We start from the raw sequence: 23319 nt of genomic DNA, 5'->3' as shown, positions 1-23319 counted from the left end.
AGGAGACATTTCCAAGTTGTGCCTCAGAGACCCTGGACCAGACCCTGCGGTTCTTTATCCAGACCACGAAGTAGACCTTGTGCCTTCTGTTAATTTCCTGGAGTTTCTTTTAATCTCAACTGTGTTAGTATTTAAGGAAGCTCATTAGGAAGTATCATTTTCTCTCTGGATTGCCAACATTTTCTACCTTTTCAGTCCTAACTTCTCAATTCTTTCCATCTCAGATCAGAAGAGATTTGCAGATTTCCATGAGTCTGATATTCTGCTGAGTTGCACTGTCCTGTGGAATATAACCCACTGAGGCTGTTTCCTTTATTTTATGAAGGTGGAAATCTGAGACCACAGTTTTTCCATTTTCTATTCTTTTTCTTTTCCTTTCTGTGTTGCTACCTTAACTGCTCTTCCTTAATATGTAGAGGTCCACTGAGTGGTGGTTTTACAGTTGACCATGTGAGAAAGGCATGCACCAGAGCTTGTCTGCTGCCCAGGAGTGCTTCTGGGAATGAGGATTCATGCCTCAGTGGTCGTCCTGCTGAAACATAATGTACTGTATCTCCAGGTTTCCTACAATCCCACCATGGTCATTTATTGATACCCCTATCTGAAATAAATATGAACAACCAGGTCGTCATGATCATTGCTTTTAAATATCAGAGCAAATGGTAATTAGAAGATGTAGCAGGTTATTCTGACTGTCTCCATTCTGCTGGCACTGGTTATGGTATCAAGCCTTTGCCACCACGAACATTATCCCAAAATAAATGATTTTAAAATAATGCTTTTAGTTTTGTTCATATTGGTGTGTATGTTGGGAAATCTTCTGGCCTTTTTCCCCCCACATGTAAAAAATTTTTTTATTTGCAACATTACAGTTGCAAATTGTGATGGGATTTGTCATCACATGTTTGTAGCTGAACACAATGTAAGAACATGATTTGGCCAATATCACTCCTTATCTTCTGGTCTTTTCCATCTCTTCACATGCCTCCAGTTCCTTTCAAGGTTTGTTGTCAGGTAAGAGTCAACTGAGGACGCTTTGCTAACCTTGGCTGATTCTCTCAGACTTGGGGTCTTACTGGTTAGAGGCTGAGGGTGGTGATGTGCACTAGTCAACTCTGCATATCTGTAACCAAAATACCCAAGAACAATTTAGAGGAGGAAAAGTGTTTTGGCTCCTGGTTCCAGAGATTGAGTCCATGGCTCTGGCCCAAGGTGAGAAAGATCATCATGGCAGACATGCCTGGTGGAGAATCAGTGCTCATCTCATGCCAGCCAGCAGACAGAGAGGGAGCAGCCAGGAAGGTGCCCAGGAAGGCTGCATCCTTCCAGGACATGCTCCAATGCCCACCTGCCCAGAGCTACCACCCACTCAGTCCATTCAAACTGGGATGGATGATTTAGGTAACAGCTCTCCCACTCCACTTTCTTTATCGCTGAGTACCCCACACAGGAGCTTTTAGGGGACACCTCATACCCAAACTACAACATGTAGAACATTCTGCAAAGTTCACTGATGGGCCCTCTCCCAGTGCTCCCCTTCACTGTCCAAACCTCAGCTTTTGGAGCCTCTGTGTCTGTAGCACAGTTTTCCAAACCCCGGATCTGTTCTTTATCCTGCCATTCCCACTCCTGTGCCATGTCTTACTCTTTCACTAGTGATGTGCATGTACTTTTATTTCATTCCAATAGTGCTAGACTCAAATATATTACTTGATAGACAACAGTCATGCACCGTATGCTTTTTGAAATGGTGTTTTCATTAGTGGCAGTTAATCATCCTTGATGATGGGGTTCATCTACATTGTCATACGTACTCATAACACAATATGCTCCCTTTCAATCCCCAATACTTCGCCTGTTACTACCCTCTCCTGATTCCCCTCCCCTACACTCCTTGTCCCCCTTTTATTTTTTTACATTTATGCCTTATAATTCTGTACAACTATGGTATTCATTGAGATGTGTTCATACACGCATGCAACATAATCTTGCCGATTTCATCTTCTAGTGCCTCCTCTCTTGCTTGGTCCCCTTTCTCCACTGTGCAGAGGGAGGAAAATGTGGTATACTGCAAGAAGCCAGAGGTTTTCACCATGATATACTAATTAAATGCTTGATTAGATAAATACATCCTGACTTGGACCTGACACAATACGTGCATGTGTTGACCATCATCTGGAACAAAAGTGAATAAGGATATATTTTAATATTTTTGTTTTCAGCTAAATATAAATTTGAAAACTTTCAGGTACAATTGTGAAAATTGTAAAGGGAGACCAGGAGAAGGACTTTATATGACCAGAAAGGGTCCTGTGTTAGAAGAGGCTATAGCAATTATAATATCTATGCACCCAACAGTTGAGTACCCAGATGTTTAAAGCAAATATTAAAGTAGCTGAAGGGAGCAGCAGATGGCCAAATGGTGAAAATAGGGGGCTTTTATGCACCAAGTTCAGATCATCCAGACAGAAGTTATGAGATCATGAGACTTAAGTTCCACTTTAGGCCCAATGCAACCACGACACTCATTGGCCATTCCACAGAACAGCAAAACAATACCAGTTCTTCTTGAGCACAATGGAACATTCTCCAGCTGAGACCTTATATTGCACTACAAGACAAATCTTAGCAAACTCAAGAAGAAGAAAATATTATCTGGTGTCCTTTCCAACTCTAATAATTTGAAACCAGAATTCAATAATAGGAATTTCTGGGGTGCGATGACCAGCGCAGCCAAACTAGCAGGTTCTTGTGAGAGGTGATTGGAGATTGGAAGAAATAAGACTCATGTATGCAGATTGTGAAATTAACAGATGGGTTTGGGTGGAGTGCTGGTCTCTGTTGGAGAAGCAGGTCTAAAGAATTATGCCAGCAATCTTTATTATATATGTCTCATTAATCAGATTAAAGACTATGCTAGCATTATTCCTTGTATCATGAAAGTTACAGAGTTAGCAACATTATGCATCTTACTCCTCAGTTACATTCTACAGTTGCAATGTGCAATGTTAGGAGCATTGTGTAGCTCTCATGAAAGGTTCAGTATCAGCAGAACTGATGAAGCATTGTAGTTTTCTTAACAAGAGAATTCCTTCATTGCCAGGAGCTGTGGGCCCGAGAGCAAGGTGTGGCTGATAAGACTCTAGCATGGAGCTTCCCCATAAAGGGCATTACCATAGCAACTGGGTATCTGTACCTTTGCTCAGAAACTTTCCCAGGCACCAAGGATGCCACAGCCATGAATTCATCAGGGACCCCAATTTCAGACACTGGTCTCCAATCACTGTCACTGCTCTCCACACTTGGGGGCTAGGGTTGCTGCTCAGCGGTAGAGTGCTTGCCTAGCCCATGTGAGGCACTGGGTTCAATTCTCAGCACCACATATAACTAAGTAAAATAAAAGGTCCATTGAAAACTAAAAATAAACAATAGGAATTTCTGGAAATTTACAAATTCAGGGTCCTTGAAGAATATGCTCCTGAACAACCAGTGAAGAAAATAAAAGGAAATTTAAAGTATCCTGAGAGAAATAAAAAATGGAAAAAGAATAAAAAGATAATGTGTGGAGAGTGAACAAGCCTCTGGTCATCAGCTGATCCTATAGTGTTGGCAAAAGCCAGGCCTGGGAAACATTCCTTTCCCAAAAGTGAGGATGTGAACAGCTTTGACACTTGGCTCTGATGCTAACAGGCATCAGGGGTTCCAGTACAATGGGCTTCTTGGGTGTGGCAGGGTAATAGCAGGATGTTCCTTGTATTGCAACAGTAGGATAGCTGCAAAAATGTTTCTAGCTCTGTAACTTTTAGTGCACACCATCTACAACTAAAAAAAAAAAGAAGCCTCTTGGTAACTCACAAGCCTTGAATAATTTACAATGCACCTATAATTTTACTAGTTCCTCCATCACAGGGTAGTGTCACACCTGGCCCCAGCTTTACTTAGAAATGTCTCTGCGTTCTCTTTGTTTTTGTGTTTTCCTCCGTCTCCCGTAGCCCCCTACTTAATATCCTTTGTTAATGCTGCATAGGTCGCTGCAATAATGGATGCAGTAAAGTGAATTCTAAGAAGAATGTTTATAGAACTAAAAAAGGACATTAAACAAGGAGAGAGATTGCAAATGCAAAAACATTCTTCCTCAAAGAAATAGAAAAAGAATAAACCAACCCAAAGTTAACAGAAAAAAAGAAAAAATAAAATCAGAGTTGAAATAAATGATTTAGAGAATGAACATCAACAACAAAAATACCCACAAAAGATGAACAAAATTGGGTTGTACTTTTAGAAGGTTAATGAGTTGACAATCTTCTGATAGACTGAGAACAGAGAAAAGACTGAAGTAAGCCAGAAATGCAACAGGAGACATTACAAGTGATATGACAGAAATACAGATTCACAGCGGAACTGCTGTGAACTATTATCCACCCCAGTGGAAAACCTCCAAGAAATGCATAAATCCCTGGACCCATACAACCTGCCATGAACTGGATTAAGCAGAAAATCTGAAAGCCTAATAATGAGAGAGGAGAAAGAATCAGTAATAAGAAATTTCACATGTGGTAAAACTAGGACCTGAGGACTTCACAGCAGAATTCCACCCAATACTTGAAGAGCTAATAGCCACCATCTCAAACTTTTCCCAAAGAAGAAAAGAAAAGGAAGAATGGAAACTCTTCCAAACTCATTTTGCTAGCTCAACATAACGGTAATAGCAAAGCCAGGTGAGGACACAGACAACTAACTATACGGCAATGTCCTTGATGAAGATATTTAAATATCAAATTAAATTAAATTGGGATATTTAAATATCTCAATAGATGGAGACAAAGCATTTGCTAAAACTCAACTTCCCTTCATGGTACAAATTCTCAATCAATTGGGTGTCAGAGTCATTGACTTCTACAAAGGATGCAGATGACCAGCCCATGGCTAAGGTCATGCTGGTTGGGGAAAGACAGATGATGTGTTCCCAGCCCTAAAAGAATATTCTTTGTTACACTCTTTTATGTCTAGGTATTTGCCAATTATTAATCCATCATGATAGAATCAAAGAAGGTGTGGGAAGAGAAGAGGGTGCCCACTCTTAGTCACCACGGTTCTGCCAGTTGTTACCAGAGCAACCAAACAAGAGGAAGAACAAGGGCTGCCCATTGGAGAGGAGGAGGCCATAGGGCTCCTTGCAGGTGACATGAGTTTTTGAAGGTGTATTGCCATTTGACACATCATTAGTCATGTTTACAGAAACAGGGATAATTTGAATTGTGCATACAAAGGCAATGGTGAAATCAGGACTGCTGGCATTTCCACCTCCTTAAACTTGGCTTTTGTCTTCATTCATGGAGCACAAATGTCTGTTGAGCACTCTCTGTGTTCCAGGTGACTTACCCTGCTTTTGTGGCCTTTGAATTCTGTTATTGACTGAATATTTCTAAATATTTCTAAATTTCTGATGTTGAGATCCAAACAGTGCAGATCACTGAGGCATTCCAAGCCCCTTGGGAGTGAAAGTAGAATGAGGTTCATAACTGTACAGATCACAAAGAATGGAACTTAATATAAACTACATAAGAGCATTCTCCTAAGTTGATAATAATACATTCAGGAAGATCTGTGTCTTTGTATTATCCACTGTTTTATAAACACGTAACTAAGTGCTAGCTCTGAACTTGGGTGAAAAACATGATATTTCTGCTGTTTTGGAAAAAGCATCATGAAGTCACAGATTGTAGGAGTCACAGTCATCTCTCAAGGGATCCTGATGAACCCTTAGCTGAAGAGAGGAACAGGATATTTTCTGGAGATATCAGGGTGGTGTCCCCAACACAAGTCAAGCCTGTGGGGAACAATGGTCACAAGAGGTTCTTTTGCTTTAAACTTTGGAGAACACTTTATATAAGGGTTAAGATAAAGTGTGAGGTATTAGATCTCTAGAAGGCAGAAGAGTTGTAGGAGTAATAAAGAACAATTGACTTTACCTGGTGTTGGGAAAAAATTGAACATGGACCCAAGGTCCCCTGAGAGCCAACCCAGCCTCACCCAGCCCTGACAGGTTGCTGAGGTGTTTACTGTATTGTTTGATGAATTCATTGGTGTATATGTTTACTCTAGTGGAAGGAGAAGTGAACAGAGAGCTCAGCAATGCCAGGCAAGATCCTTGTTGACCATGGGGTGAGGGCAAAGGCAGCCCCATCAGAAGAGGGTGTGGAGGCTCAGGGTGTTTTCAGTGTAAGAGCATGTGTCCCAGGACCTTTGCAATTAATTAGGTTGAAAAGATAAATGCATATCCTCTGTGGGGGGACAAACCATGAAGGGAGGGCATTTGTTATTTCTGTGATGGAGCACCCTTTGGATTAGCTTATTATTATCACAAGTCAATTTTATATGATTATTCACATTTTAGTGATGAAATTTCCCAGTTTTTTTTTTAAACATTTTATTTATTTTATTTTATTTTAATTTTTTTTAAAGAGTGGGAGAGAGAGAGAGAGAGAGAGAGAGAGAGAGAGTTTTTTAATATCTATTTTTTAATTCTCGGCGGACACAACATCTTTGTTTGTATGTGGTGCTGAGGATTGAACCCGGGCCGCATGCATGCCAGGCGAGCGCGCTACCGCTTGAGCCACATCCCCAGCCCCCCAGTTTTTTTTTTTTCTCAATTGACTTTGGGAATGACTTTTTTGGACATAAAACCTTTTTAAATTTTACGTCATCAAACATGTTTATCTTCTTACATTTGATTTTGTTGACTTATTCCAGATGATTTGCCCAGCCATGAATTTTAAATGACACTCTTTTGATGTTTTTCTGAGCTGTGTGGTTCACTTTCATACAGAGATTGTTAATGTCTCCTACTCTTGTAAGATACGTGTGCCAGGGGACCAACTTCATTTTCCTCCAGATGGATGGACATTGATGACAGATTTTATTTACTTATTTAAGCTTTTCCTACAAAGTTGGAATACAACTTGGTCACCTGTTAACTGTGCCCTTGCACAGAATCCCTGTTTAATTGCATAAAAAGTATGTGATTATCTGCTTTATGCCACAATGCTAAAGGAATATTCTTTAAAATTTTTTTTTACTTGTAAATGGACACAATACCTTTATTCTGTTTATTTATTTTTATGTAGTGCTAAGGATCAAACCCAATGCCTCACACTGAGCCACAACCCCAGCCCTAAAAGAATATTCTTTATTACACTCTTTTATGTCTAGGTATTTGCCAATTATTAATCCATCATGATAGAATCAAATTTTTGCTACTACATGTACTGTTTCATGGAATTTTAATGCTCCCTTAAGTTTTGTTAATTTTACTGAATTTCATCTCTTTTCCTTTCCCATTCTTTTTATTCCCCCAGTTATTTTCTTGAATTATATTCTATATCATGAGCACATATTCATGTACCTCTAAGACCTGAGAAAGGTGAGCAAAGCAGTGGCATCTATGCTGGTTTGGACCTACCATGAGATGCACAGGCACAGCGCGGGTAAAAAGTGTGCATGGGAAGTGATGTCCTCAGGCACTTGTCATGGGCAGGATTTTGTTCTGTGTGAAAGGGTAGAACCCCCAGGGTGTGGCAGGGTGTTACAGGTAGAGTGACTTCACTTAAATATGATAAAATATTTTTCCAAATGAATTTCATGATTGCCTTTTTTATTTCCATAAGGAAAGATGTTGGAATTTTAATTGGGATCACATTGAATCTGTATAGTGCTTTGGGTAGTATGGCCATTTTGATGATGTTCATTCTGCCTATCCAAGAGCATAGGAGATCTTTCCATCTTCTAAGGCCTTCTTCTATTTCTTTCTTTCGTGTTCCGTAGTTTTCATTGTATAGGTCTTTCATCTCTTTTGTTAAATTGACTCTCAAGTATTTTATTTTTATTTTTTGAGGCTATCGTGAATGGGGTAGTTTTCCTAATTCCTCTTTCAGAGAATTCATCACTGATGTATAGAAATGCATGTGATTTATGGGTATTAATTTTATATCCTGCTACTTTGCTGAATTCATTTATTAATTCTTGAAGTTTTCTGGTGGAGTTTTTTTTGGATCCTCTAAATGTAGAATCATATTGTTGGCAAACAATGTTAGTTTGAGTTCTTCTTTTCCTATATGTATCACCTTTATTTATTTTGTCTGTTTAATTACTCTGGCTAGAGTTTCAAGGACACACCAGTCAAAATGGCAGTAATCAAGAATACAAACAACAATAAGTGTTGGCGAGGATATCGGGGAAAAGGCACACTCATACATTGCTGGTTGACTGCGAATTGGTGCAGTCAATATGGAAATAAGTATGGAGATTCCTTAGAAAACTAGGAATGGAACCACCCCAGCTATCCTACCTCTTGATCTATACCCAAAGGACTTAAAAATAGTATACTACAGTGATGAAGAACTTCAATGTTTATAGCAGCACAATTCACAATAGCTAAACTGTGGAACCAACCTAGATGCCCTTAAATAGACGAAAGAATAAAGAAACTGTGGTATATATACACAATGGAATAGTGTATATTACTATATATACTCAGCATTAAAAGGGAATAAAATTATGGCATTTGCAGGTAAATGGACGGAGTTGGAGAATATCATGCTAAGCATAGTAAGCCAATCCCTAAAAAACAAAGGCCTAGTGTTCTCTGATAAGTGGGTGATGATCTATAATGGGAGGTGTGTGGGGAGAATGGAGGAACTTTGACTGGGCCATGGGGAGGGAGTGTAGGGGAGGGGACGTGGGGGTAGGAAAGATGACGAAATGAGAGAAACATCATCACATGTGGTCAGACTCTACACCGTGTACAACCAGAGACATGAAAAGTTGTGTTTCATTTGTGTACAATGAATTGAAAGGTATTCTGCTGTCATGTATAACTAATTTGAACAAATAAAAATTTGAAAAAAAGATGATAACATAGTTCTCTTGTTTATCAGTGGTTGTCACTCAGCCTGGAGGCCTCCTTCTTGACTGAGCACTGGAACTTTTAAAATTCTTTTCTGAATAAGTGAATTTTCCTTTTTCCTGGCCCCAGGTGATGCCCCAAGAGGAGCTGCCTCTCATTCCTCTGATTTTATCTGCAGAGACCTCACCCTGCTGCCTGCTCTCTCTACTGTGGTCCTGGGCAGATGAGCTTGTGATCTTGTCCTGCAGGCAGGTGCGTGGTGCAGACAGCTTCTGTGCCCTCACCATCAGGGGACAGAACACAGTCATGTTCCTGAGGCAGAAGAGATTTTCCTTCTGTCCTTGGATTGGTGGATGGACGACATCAGGATGAAGAGTGTGTCCTGAATTCCAGAGTCTGAATTCTCAAAGCTTCTCATCTAACTTTTTTTTCTTTAATGTTGTAATCTCTAGACAATACATATTTGCTAGGAATCTGGGGACAAGAAATGATTGGTAAATTTCCAGTCAATTTTGTCCCCTTGGGGGTATCTCTAAGTTGGGAAGAATGTGCCCTTCCCATGGGGGCCATTAAAACTGGTTATAAAAACTGTAAAGAACACAAAGCAGGACATTAAATAATGATAAAGGGTTTGATTCCATGAGAGGATATAAAAAATATAAACACATACACCCAACAGTGTTTTTATGGTCCTGAGGGTGGATGTATAAGTAATTAGAATGAATTAAAAAAAGATGATATACCATGATTAAGTAGAATTTATATCACACAATTTTTCTCACATGAGGATTCTTTATAAACAAATCAATAATAAATACTGGCAAGAATCTGGGGAAAAAGTTACACTCAAACATTGCTGATGGGACTGCAAATTGGTGCAACTAGTATGGAAAGCAGTATGGAGATTCTTCAGAAAACTTGGACTGGAATTTTCATTTGACCCAGGTATCCCACTCCTCATTTTACACCCAAAGGACTTAAAATCAGGATATTACAGTGACGCAGTCACATTAATGTTTATCTCAGCTCAACTCACAATAGATCAACTATGAAACCAACCTAAGTGCCCTTCAACAGATGAATGGATAAAGAAAATGTGGAATAAATGATGGAATATTACTCTACCTAAAAGAAGAATGAAATTATGGCTTTTGTCAGTAAATGGATGGAGCTGGAGAATATCCTGTTAAGTGAAATAAGCCAATCTCCAAAATCCAAAAGCTGAAAGTTTTCTTTGATATTCAGATGTTAATTCAAAATAAGTGGGGAAGTTAGGGAAGGATAGAGTTACTTAAGATTATGCAGAGGTGAATGAAGGGGAGGGGAGGGATACAGGGGTAAGAAGGATAATAGAATGGATCAGCCAATATTACTCTATGTACATATATAACTACATGACTGGAGGGATTCTACATCATGTAAAACCAGAAGAATGATAAATTATACTCCATGCATTTTATGATGTACCAAAGCACATTCTACTGTCATGTGTAACTAATTAGAATGAATAAAAAAGATGATACACCATGATTAAATAGAATTTATATCACACAATTTTTCTCACACTGGGATTCTTAATACACAAATCAATTAATGTGACACATCATGTGAATGGAATAAAGATTTAAAAGTGTATGATTATCTCAAAGGATACAGAAAGAGCATTTAATGAAATCTAACAAGTTGAAAACTTTCCCTGTAAGATGTGGAAGAAGGTGAGAGTGTTCACTCTCACCATTGTTCGTCAACATAATTCTGGAAGTTCCAATAATAAGGACATCCAAACTGGACAGGAGAATGTCAGGTTGTCCCATTTGAGGTGACCAGATTTTTAACACTATAGTTGTCACATAATTTTACATATTCAGGGGATATAGTGATAATTTGATATTGTGCACAGTGTGCAATAATAAAATCAGCATTATCAGCCTTTCCATCACCTTCAACACATGCTATTTCCTTTTGTGTGGAGCCTGCAAACTCCTCTCTTCCTAGTTCTTTATGAGATTTTGTAAAACTAAAATGAACGTACTGTTTTAGAGAATACCAGAAGTTATTCCCCTTACAAAACTGTGTTTTGTTACTTGTTATCCAAGCTTCATGATCTTTTAGATAGAAAAACTGAAAGATTTCACTGGAAAACAATGAGAACTAATAAACCAGGAAACCCGAAGTATACAAAATCAACAACAAAAATCAGCAGCATTTATATACAACAATAAAAAAACTAGCTATAATAGAAATCAAGAAAACAAGTTGATTCACAATAGCTCTTTAAACACAGAGAAATAAAATAAACCAAGTAGGTAGGAGATTTCTACAATAAGTAGAAAACATTGGTGAAAGAAATAGATGAAGACACACACAAGGGAAAATATCCTATGTTCATGGATTGGAAGCATAGATTGTCAAAATGTCCAATCTACACAAAGCAATCCTCGGATTCAATGCAATTCCTATCAAAATATAGCAAAGACATTATTCACAGAATTACAGAAAGTAATCTTAAAGGTTTTAAGGAAGCACTAAAAATCCCAATAATGAAAACAATCCTGATCAGGCAGCCCAGAGTTAAAGAAATGGCAACATCTGTCTTCAAAATATACTACAAAGCAAGTACTCTTAGTATAGTATGGTACTGGTATGGTATTGGTAACCATACCAAAATAGTATGGAACACAGATGGACCAATGGATAAAATAGAGAGCCATTACATAAATCTATAAATTTAAATCCAACTAATTTTCGTAAAGTTGTTAAGAACCTTTATGGGAGAAAGGATGATATCTACAAAAATGGTGCCGGGAACCCTAGATATCTATTTGGAAATGAAAGAAATGGGACCTGCAAATTAATAAATGTTTGCCATCACTAATTATAATTGAAATGCCAATAAAAACTGCAATGGAAACCATCTAACCTGAGTTAGAATGATTAGTCTAAAACATGCACAAAAATTCTGTTGAGGATGGGGAGAAAGAGGAATTCTTGCACATTGTTCGTAGAAAGTAAATTAATACAACCATTGTGGAGAACAGTAGGGGTATTCCTAAAACATCTAAAGATAGAACTATCTGATCTTGCAATTCTCCTACCAAGGATAAATCCTGTGGAAAGGAAATGAGTATGTTGAAGAGATATCTGCATTCCCATGTTTGTTTCAGGATTTTCACAATATCTAAGATATGGACTCAACCTGAGTGTCCATTTACAGATGAATCGATAACGAAAATGTGGTATATTTACACATTGTAAAGTTACAGAGCCCTGACAATGAAAGAAATCCTGTCATTTGAAGTAACATATATCCAGGATATATTATTTTAAGTAAAAGAAACTGGGCACAGAAATAAAAGTACCATATCTTCTAACTCTTAAGTGGAAGCTAAGAAATTTGACTTCATTGAAGTTGACAGTAGAATAGTGGTTACCAGAGTCTGGGAATGTAAAGAGGGAGGGAGAATAGAAAGAAGTGTGTGATTAGGTGCAAAAATACAGTTAGTGGAAAAGGCTATCATCTTCTATAACAGTAATTTATGGTGAATTTCAAAACAGCTGGAAAATAAAATTTCAAGTAATTCCAATGCAAATAAATCATGAATGTTTGAGATGATAAAAATGCTAATCATCCTGAATAAATCATATATATATCACATCACGTACCATAAATTTGTACAATTTGGCATGCATTAAAAATAAAAAAAAAGAAATAGAAACAATTGGAGAGATAGAATGTGCATCTTTCTTTGGCAGTGATGCAAAAGAAATCACCACACAGTGAGTTGGGGGAAGGTGTGGGAGGTTTGATATATAGAAGGCAAGTCAGTTCTGGGAGAAAAGTAATAATGACTAATTCATTTAGCATTTAATTTGTTGTCTTGGGAACAGAGAATCAGCAAAAAAGTAAATTGCTCTTGATGCAAAGCAAAGTCCCACAGGGAAATGATGTCTGAGTATTGGAATAACAAGAGGAAAATGTGCCTCATGAGCAGACACACAGGGAGTGCTTATCTTCCTGCCCCTGTCCCCAGCATGTGTGCCGCCGTGGTCTGGGTGGAGTGGGCTTCCTTGCTTTAGAGCTCTACACCTGCTTTGGAATCTGACCCTTGACCCCTTCCTGCAGTCTTGCCTGGCAGTGCCACTTCAGTGTCCATAATCAACCATCCAGGGAGGAACTTGGACTTCCTTCCAGAAACCCATCCAGGTGAGCCTGAGAGCCCAGTGGGTACTGCAGAAAGTCTTCTGAGAGGCTGGCAGCCAAGAGCATGTGCCTAAGTTCACCCAAGTGCCAATCCAGCCTTGCCCAGAGCTGGGAGGTTGCTGTGGTTGCTTGTTGAATTGTTTGTTTAATTCACTGATGTGAATTAAATTTTTTCTTTTACCATATTGAAAAAGGAAGTGAACAGTGAGCTCAGCAATACGAGGTCCTTGTTCACAATAAAGGGATGGCAAACCAGCCCTGCCAGAAGGAGTGGAGGCTTCGGGTGAACCACCCATACCACCCATTCCTCTTCCACAGATTGCAAACCCAATGCCTCCTTTTAAAATTTAAATATATAAACCCATGTCCAGAGACCTTGAGAAATGCATATTATTGAGGAGGGCCACCCAGCAAAGGGAGGGTATTATGTATTTCTGAGACAGAGCACCTTTTTGATTGCCTTGTTATTGTCATAAGCCTCCTTTATACAGTTATCAGAATTTTAATGAAATTCTCCAATTTATTGTTTCTTTATTTTGTTTTGGAGTGATTTTTTAATTTTAAATTTCACTTAATATAATATGATGTCTTCTTGCTCCTGAGTTTCTTACCTTTTCCAGGATGATTTTATCCACCTGCGAACTCTACACAATGTTTCTTGATATTTCTCCAAAATTACTGTTTACTTCATTCTATGTGGTTCATGGGACCCCTGGGAACCACCTTCCTTTTCTTCCAGATACACAGCTGCTCATGCTGGATATTGTGTAGCTCTTCAAGCTTTTACTCCTCAGTTCAAAGACAACCTTGTTGCATGTTCACTGTGCATACATATTGAAGCAGAATTCCTGTCAACAGGCATCTGCTGCATGCCCTAGCATTTGAGGAAGGTACTTTGCTATGTTGTTTAATATCTGGGCACTAGCTGATTTTTCATCATTACATCTTGATAGTGTCAAATGAGGTTATTGCATATTTTCTTTCACTTAACGTTTGATGCTTCATTCAATTTTGTCTGATAACGCTGTTTTGAAACCACACAATTTAACCTTTCAGTTTTTGTCCATTCTTCAGAACTTTTCTTTTTCTTTAAGTTTGTTGTATATACTGCAGAAATATACACACGCCACTGTGGAAGCAGAAAGTTGAACAAAAATGCTCATTTGGGACTTGAATCTTAATGTCAAATTTATTGCAATATAATAAAAGTGTGTGTGATGTAATGCCCCTTGGGGACAGGCTACATGCAGGATTTCATTCAGTGCCAAAGGGAGTTGTAAAAGTGCCTACAGAATATTATAGGGTATGATCTGGAGAGACCTTTGCATGTTGCATGAAGATCACAGTCAGGATGAGGCAGTGTCCAAAGGATTTGTCCAAAGAGTTCCAATGTAAAAGCCTGAAATAACCCAGAAAATGGAGAAATGGAGGGTCAACAAGAAAATGGAGAAAGGTGCTTGTCTCATCTGCTGCTGCCCAGACAATAACCAATCGACCTTTGTCTTTCTGCATCTGGCTTGGAAAGTCAAATGCCATTTTTTTTGCATAACATATATAGCCTTTAATGTTTTTAAATTTAAAATTTAAAACACTGAATTTCAAAAATTGATATGTTAAGAGAGCAGTTTAGTTATAGTTTGAATATTTTTATTTGTTCTTTTTAGACATTCATAACAGTAGAGTACATTGGACATATTACACATTCATGGAGTATAGCTCATTCTAATCAGAATCCCATTCTTGTAGTTGTACAGGATGTGGTGTTAATTCACTACTTATGTATTCATATACAAACATAGGAAAGTTATGTCTGATTAATTATACTGTCCTTCCTATTCCCATCCTCTTCCTTTCCCTTCATTCCCCTTTGACTAGTTCAATGAACTTTTATTTTTTATTATGAAACCTGAAAAAAACTTGTGCAATAGACGCACAGGGCAGAACAGTGGTTACCACAGACTGGGGAGGGGAGAATGGGCCAGAAAGGCCAAGAATGATCAGTGGCTATAGTCTGTTGGGTTGGAGGAAGAAGTTTGGGTGAGTTATTTCTCAGTAGGGTAAATATCGTTAATGATAATGCTTTATAAACTTTAAAATAGCCAGGAGAGAGGAATTTTAATTTTCTTATTATAATTAAAATATCTGAGATGGTGGATATGCTAAAACCCAGATTTCACCAGTATATAATATTTCTGTCTATTAAAAGATCTTGTTCCCTCTAACATTCACAGTTATATGCCAATTAAAAATTTAAAACTTCAGTTAACTCATATGAACAATGAATGTGCAGGAACAACATGTTTTTTTTCATATTTCATATAAAAATAGCCAATGTGTGGTGTTGTATGGTATATTTCTTTTTTCATTTTTTCGTTTATTCTTCCTTTTTTTTTAAACATGGACATTCAATCTGTGTGTTGGCACCAACTAGATATTAGGTCTGTCCCTTGAGCAGTGTATTTTTGATTTTCTATTACTTTTGCTGGTCCTGGTTGGAATACACCTGGAGTTGGGATGCAGCCAGAAACAAGAAGCTCTTTCTTCCTAACAAAATCTTAGATACGTGGTTTTATCCTTAGAACCAACTAATTTATCTCTCTCTGTTTGCTGAGCAGAATTTCTTGTTACCTTGAAGGGAGAGTATGAAATCACCTTTCCAAATGGCAGCCCAAGGATAAATGTGTGTGGCAGAATGACAAATGGAGATCTCTGAGGAACCGTCCTTTCCTTCTTAGAGAGAAAAATAATTTGCTGTTGACAGCTTGCTGGGCATTGTTTCATTTTAACTAGTGTGACTGAAGGTGAGAAGAACAGGGCGTTGACATGGGCCCAGGACGCCTTGGATTGCAGCATGTTTTTAAGTTGTGTTTGTGAGTGTGTGTGTGTGTGTGTGTGTGAGAGAGAGAGAGAGAGAGAGAGAGAGAGAGAGAGAGAGAGAGAGAGAGAGAGAGAGTGCGCGTGCACCTGTGTGTTTGCTTTTGACTTTAGGGTTTTTAGAGAAAGGAGACCTGAGCTGAGAGTATTCCAGAAGGCGACTCATAACACACAACCCCTAGCATAAGGCCACTGAGAGAAATAAACAAGGTGCTGCCAATTCACAGAAAGCCCAGGAGGCTCCTCAAGGGGGAATCTGTGCCTTGTCACCCTGGGACACCAGCTCACATCCCCCTCCCTCTTGCTCATCCTCCTGCCACTCTGGCTTCCTGGTTGAACTTGAACATCAGGAACAAGCATCTTCCTCAGGCCCTCTGCACTGACCATCCTCCATTCTGCCTGACACACGTGTCTGCAGGTGACTCTGTGGCCCCCTCCCTGTCCTCCTGGAGGGCTTACATGCTGTGTCACCTAAGGGCTGATCTTGTCTGAACACCCAGAAGGAAATGACACTCCTGCTGCCCTTGCTCCTTAGGAGCTTCAGTGTACTGGCCATCATCAGAATGTGGAAGGATTACTGTTTCCCCTACGAGTATTTGCTCTGACTTCCTTCCGTTATTTCCCCCTCACTGGATTGCAGGGACGTTCAGTTTGTTGGGAGTGACCTATCATTGCCTAGACAGTGCCTGGGCCGCCATTGTCACTAACTGATATTCCTCAAACACAAGAAATAGTTAGTCTTTAGTGATCTGTAATGAAGTTTCTCTTGGGGAAAGACTGAGACAGTGAGACAGCAACTCCAAATTGAAGGTGGCCAGGGGATCCCCTAAAGAGGAACAAAGCATAGCAGTTAGTCTTGATTGTACACTTCAAAGATCCCCTTCCTTCAGGTTAGTACTGCCTAATTGTGTCAAATGATTTCTCTGTATTTTTTTCATTAGTCATATTAAATATATGGAGCCAGGCAATGGCACACACATTTCAAAATTTCTACTTCTGGGAATTTCAGAGGACCCCACATTGCAACCCTTCCTCTTTGGGCTGTTTCTGTTTATGTACCTTGTCACTGTGCTGGGGAACCTGCTCATCATCGTGGCCACCATCTCAGACTCCCACCTGCACACGCCCATGTACTTCTTCCTCGCCAACCTGTCTTTTGCAGACATCGGCTTCACCTCCACCACTGTCCCAAAGATGCTGGTGAACATCCAGACCCAGAGTAAAGTCATCACCTACACAGGCTGCATTGCCCAGATATTCTTTTTAATACTCTTTTGTGTTTTGGACAACTTCCTCCTGGCTGTGATGGCCTATGACCGATATGTGGCCATCTGTCACCCCTTGCACTACATGGTCATTATGAACCACCGGCTCTGTGGACTGCTGGTGTTGGCTTGCTGGGCCACCACTGCTCTGAATTCCTTATTAGAAACCTTAATGGCCTTGAGGCTGTCCTTCTGCACAGACGTGGAGATCCCACACTTTGTATGTGAACTCAACCAGCTGGTCCTACTTGCCTGTTCTGACACCTTCCCCAATGTCATAGTGATGTATTTTGCAGCAGTGTTGCTGGGAGGTGGCCCCTTTGCTGGTATCCTTTACTCTTACTCCAAGATCGTGTCCTCTGTCCGTGCAATCTCATCAACTCAGGGAAAGTATAAAGCCTTCTCCACCTGTGTGTCTCACCTCTCTGTGGTCTCCCTGTTCTACTCTACACTCCTGGGGGTGTACCTCAGCTCTTCCGTTACCCAGAACTCACAATCAACAGCAAGAGCCTCGGTAATGTACAGTGTGGTTACCCCCATGCTGAACCCCTTCATCTACAGTCTGAGGAACAAGGACATCATGGGAGCTCTGAGGAGACTCTTCCGATGGAAGCCATAGAGGAGATATTTTCCAAGTCGTGCCTGTGGACACGGGCCTCAGAGACACTGGACCAGACACTGCCTTCTGTTAAGTTCCTGGAGTTTCTTTTAATCTTAGTTGTGCTAGTGTTTAAGTTAGCTCATTAGAAAGGGCTGTCTTCTCTCTCATTTCACTCATTCTCTCTCTTTTCAGTCCTACTTTCTCAATGTCCTCCCCCCCTCAGTTCAGAAGTGATTTGCAGATTCCCATGAGTCTTCTATCCTGATGAGTTGCAGTGTCCTGTGGAATAATGACACTTTGGCAAGTGAGAATGTTTTGTGGAGAAGAAATTATGAGACTACCTTTTATTCCATTTTCTGTTCTGGTTCCTTTCTCAATTGCTACCTTAAATGCTTTTCCTTAACATGTAGAGAACCATACAGTGGTGGCCTTATAGTTGACCATGTGAGGAAGACATGCACAAGAGCTTGTCTCCTGCCCAGTAATGCCTCTGGGCATGAGGACTTGTACATGCAGGTTCTAAGACACCCCTCCTTGAACACACCAGTACTCTCTCCCCAGGTTACACACCCATGATCACTTTCTGATACAGTTTTCTGAAATAAATTTGAACAACAAGGTAGTCATGAGTGTTGCTTTTAAATATCAGAGCAAATGGGAAAGGGAAGATAGAGCAGGTTATTCTGAATTTCTTCAATTTTGCTGTTGGCATGAAGAAAACTATCCCAAAATAAAGTGTTCAAAACAATGCTGTTCTTTTTATGGTCACATTGGAGTGTATGGTGGAAGTCTTCTGGCTGTTTCCATTTCTTTATGTGTCTCTGATTCCTTTATATGCCCGTGGTGGCTCTTCCACTCAAATATCACCTGGGTGATAATCTCAGACGTGGGGTTCTCTGGATGGAGTTGGAAGCTGGCTATGTGTATCACCCGACTTTGCATCACTGTGACCAAAATACTCAAGAACTATTTAGAGGAGGAAAAGTGTATTTTGGTTCCTGGTTCCAGAAGTTGTGTACATTTCTCTGGCCCAAGATTAGGAGATCAACATGATGGACATGCCTGCTGGAGAAGCGGTGCTCATCTCATGCCATCCAGGAAACAGAGAGGGAGAAGCAGGTGCCCAGGGAGGCTGCATCCTTCCAGGACATGCCCCTGTGATCTGCCTCCTCTAGCAGTGCCCACCTGCTTGCGGTTACCACTGAGTCAGTCCATTCAAACTGGGGTGGACTGATTAGGTCACAGCTCTCCCAATCCACTTGCTTTACCTCTGAGTCCCTAGCAAGGAGCTTTGAAGGACACCTCATATCCAATCCCTAACACTGTGGTTGGATCAACAGGGCTCTGATCCTCATGTCTTCTCATCTTACATCAGGATAACCTGAGTTTGTCCCCATGGCAGAGCCAGCCATACAAAGGGGAGCAACAGATACTCACTTGGGACCTTGAAGCACATTGTCTTTCCATCATTTTCTGTTGGTCAAAGAAAATAAGGCACTGAGGCCCAGCAAAGTTTCAAATGTGGAGAAATGGACTCCACCTCTCAAGGGAAGAGCTTCACAGTTACATTGAAAAAGTTAGGGACATAGAAAAGGGGGTAAATTGAGGCCATCTCTGCAAGCAATCTTACATGAGTGTACATTTCTGTTTCCTGTTTTTTACTGGGATTCTTCAAACTCAATCATGAGGGATGATTCCTTCCACCTCTATGGGCAGCAGCTGAGTTAATTTTTCTTGGAGAAGAGAGAGTGTGTCCAACTATATGTTTAATGAGAAGCTGTGGAGTTGACTTCAGAAGGTCAAGAGTCTCAGTTCTACTATTCCCCTGTCCTTCAGCCCATCTCACCATTTCTAGACTAAGAAGAAATCAACTCCTTTTTCCCTCTAAATCCTGAGCCCAAACACCTTAAATCTGACATGGGGATCAGGAAGGGTGAGGAACTGTAGTTTCACTAGGCCCATCTTACTGACCCAGGAGACCTCAGGAAGGGGTGGAGGGGAACAGGAGGGGAGCATGTTTGGTACCTGCAGAAACTCCAGGCTTCATGTGCTGGACACGGTCAGCACCATCTCCAAGTAGAACATTCTGCAAAATTTAGCTCTGGGGGCCCCTCCCATGCTTGTTCTTTATCTTGCTATCCCCACCCCCCGTGCCAAGGCTCACTCTTTCCCTGAAGAAATACACACATGTTTATTCCATTCAAATACTGCTAGACTCACATGTATTATCAGATAAATGACAATACTGCACTATGCCCTCTGCATGGTGCTTTAATTAGTGCCTTATAATCACAGGTGATTGTGGGGTTGAGTGTGGAATATTCCCATATGCACATAACAAGTGTGTCTCCCTTTCATTCCCCAGTGCTTCTCCTTTCCATGCCTCCTTCCCTCCCCTGATACCCTCACTCTACTGGTGTCCCCTTCACTTATCATTTATTTCATGTTGCTGCCTTATAATTCTGCCCATAATAGGGATTCCTGGAGTTATTACTCACATAGCATGATTATGCCAATTTCAATCACTGGTGCCCCCACCTCCTCCTCTCCTCTCCCATCCTTGATATACCCTTAGTCTACAGAGGAGGACAGTGCTGGTGTCCTCAAAGAGCTAGGAGGAGGGATTTTGAAGTTTTTACCATGATATAATAGCAAATGTCTAGTGAATAACAATGTTTTACCTGATATGTACATAAGTAAAAATGTTTTTATGTTATCAGCTAAAATAAGTTTGAAATATAACAGTCTCAATTGTAGACATTGTAAAAAGAGACAAAAAAGTTCTTTGTGTGATCAGAAAGGGTCTAGTGTCAGAAGAGGACACAGCCATTTAAAGATCCATGTACCCACAGTGGAGCACCTAAATATGCAAAGAAAATATTAAAGGAGCGGAAGCGAAGGGCAGGTTGGGAAGCCACGAGAGCAGGGGAATTTTATACACCATGTCCAGACACTACAGACACAGAGTTAGCAAAACTCCACTTCAGACCAAGTGGACCCAAGACATTCACAGAACATTCCACACAGCTGCAAAACAGTGCAGATTCATCTCAAACAACTGGATCATCCTACAGAAAAAAAATCAAAAGCTGGGCCACAAGAGAAGTCTCAGAAAATTTAGGGATATCAAATTCATTGTATTAAACTTTCCAGTTGCAATTATTTGAAAGCCCCCATCCATTGTAGGAGGACCTGTGAATATTCACAACTGCTCCTGAACAACCCCTAGGTGAATGAATAAATTAAAAGGCAATTTAAATCATCTTGAGAGAAACAAAAAAGTGGAAACCAAACATATGAAACCTAAGGGATGCAGCAAGATCAATTCTAAGGAGAATGTTTTACAACGAGGATATCACAAAAGGAGAGATTGCAAATGAGAAATATTTTGCCTCAAGGAAATAGAAAAAGAACAAACTAAGTCTCAAGATAATAGAGGAAAAAAATCAGAGCAGAAATAAATGATACAGAGGCTGGACAAACAGTACAAAACATCCACCAAATTAGGTTGTCCTTTTAGAAGTTTAACAAATTGAGAATCATTTGATAGACTGAGAACAGAGGTAAGACCGAAAATAAACCAGAAATGACACTGAAGACATTACAATGGAAACACAGAAATACAGACTCGAGGAACTCTGTGAACTCTTATTATTCACCCTACTGGAAAACCTCCAAGAAATGCATAAATACCTGGGCACATTAAACCTACCATGAACTGGATCAGGAAGATATAACATATCTGAAAGCCTGATAATGAGAGAGGAGAATGAATCAGTAAAAAGAAACTTCCCATGTGATAAAACCAGGACCTGCTGAACTCACTGCAGAATTCCACCCAACACTTGAAGAGCTGATAGCAGCATTTACAACTTATCCTACAGGAAAAAAAGAAAAGTTGGCAACTCTTCCAGAATCAGTTTACAGGGGCAACATTATGCTGATAACAAAACCAGATGGGTACCCAGGCAACTATATGGCAATGTCCTTAATGAAGGTAAATCAAAATCTCAACCAAGGAGCTAGCAAACCAAACCCACAAGTGCCAGGTTGCTAGTGATTAAAACACTCAGGGGTCACTCCAGGGGAACTGGGCTAATTGGGCTGTGCAAAATAACCACACAAGAGACAGAAATACCTTTTTCTTTTGCTGCGATGGCTCCTCTGACTTTAAGGGTCCAGAGAGAGAGAGAGAGAGAGAGAGAGAGAGAGAGAGAGAGAGAGGAAGAGTGAGCGCAAGCACAGGTGCTGACCCCTTTTATTGAGGAGAAGCCATTCAAATGAGGCAAGGGGTCAGGTTTCAAGGGGCTGAGTCTTCATGATGTCTGCTGTCAGCAGGTTGACTGACATCTAGGAAGGCCACACCCAAAGGCAGAGTAAGATAAGGGCCCACACAAAAGGCATTTCCATGGAACATTCTATCCTAAACAGGGCAATGGGTAATATTACAAAGGAATAGGTGAGCATGACTCCACCCATAGGAATGTAGGAAGGCACGCCCATGCATGAAGACACAGTCACTTGAACCCTAGAAGACCAGGGTTATCTAGCAGTGTGGCAGCTGCAGGATGCCAACCTCTCAGCAGGGGAGTGGACTCAGTCACGTGCTAGTGCTAGTCAGTCTCCCACACACAAGTATATCAGAGACTGTGCACCATGATCAGCTGGAATCTATCAAAGGGATGCAGGTGTGGTTTTTATATGCAAGTCAAGAATCATGGATCTTGAACAGAAGGAAAATTCTAATAATCTGATGATCTGATAGATGGAGAGAAATATTTCCTGAGACTCAACTTCCTCTCATGGTACAAATTCTCAAGAAATTAAGTGTTGAAGCCATTTATCTCCACAAAGGACGTAGATGACCAGCCCATGGCTAAGGTCACATGCTGAACTGGGAAAGACAGGCGATGTGTCCTGGAAGGTGTGGGAAGAGAAGAGGGTGCCCACTCTTAGTCACCATGTTTCTTCCATGTCGCGACCCCTTGCCGGCAAGGAAGACGCAACTCAGGAATCTTCTTTCAGCAGTTTATTCAGGCCCTTGATATTTCTTCTTCTCTCTCTCGGATGCCCCTCCCAGCCTTAATAAAGCATCCCAAGCCCCAATGCAAAGCTGCCACGTGGAGCTTTCTCATAGGGTGGTGAAAAATCATGTGCCAACTTTCCCAGATAAGGAGTTGTTTGTCACAGACCACAGCGGAGCCAGCGTCATCTTGTAATGGCGACCATAGTCTGCAGAAACGGCAGAAGCGGCTCACCACACTTCCAGTTGTAGTCAGAGCAACCAAACAAGAGGAAGAACAAGGGATGCACATTGGAGAGGAGGAGGTCACAGGGATCCTTGCAGATGACATGAGTGTTGAAGGCGTATTGCCATTTGACACAGCATGATGCATATTTACAGGGAAGAGAGAGAATTTGAATTGTGCATACAAGAGGTAATAGTGCAATCAGGACTGCTGGCATTTCCACC

At 40.4% G+C, this 23319-nt stretch overlaps 1 protein-coding gene across 1 annotated transcript; it reads left to right on the top strand.

Moving 5' to 3' along the window:
• The first annotated feature begins 16934 nt into the window (after positions 1 to 16934).
• Positions 16935 to 17864, top strand: LOC124087722 (olfactory receptor 7A40). The gene has a single exon (XM_046436703.1). It carries the CDS (start codon positions 16935 to 16937, stop codon positions 17862 to 17864), a length of 930 nt encoding a protein of 309 aa, XP_046292659.1.
• The last annotated feature ends 5455 nt before the right edge of the window (positions 17865 to 23319 follow it).

Source organism: Marmota monax, unplaced genomic scaffold (assembly GCF_021218885.2).
Source record: "Marmota monax isolate L192 unplaced genomic scaffold, Marmota_monax_Labrador192_F-V1.1 WCK01_AAM20220418_F8-fsc00021, whole genome shotgun sequence".
Taxonomy (NCBI): Eukaryota; Metazoa; Chordata; class Mammalia; order Rodentia; family Sciuridae; genus Marmota; species Marmota monax.
The sequence above is the reverse complement of the archived record's forward strand: the minus strand, read 5'-3'. Positions and strand labels throughout refer to the sequence as shown.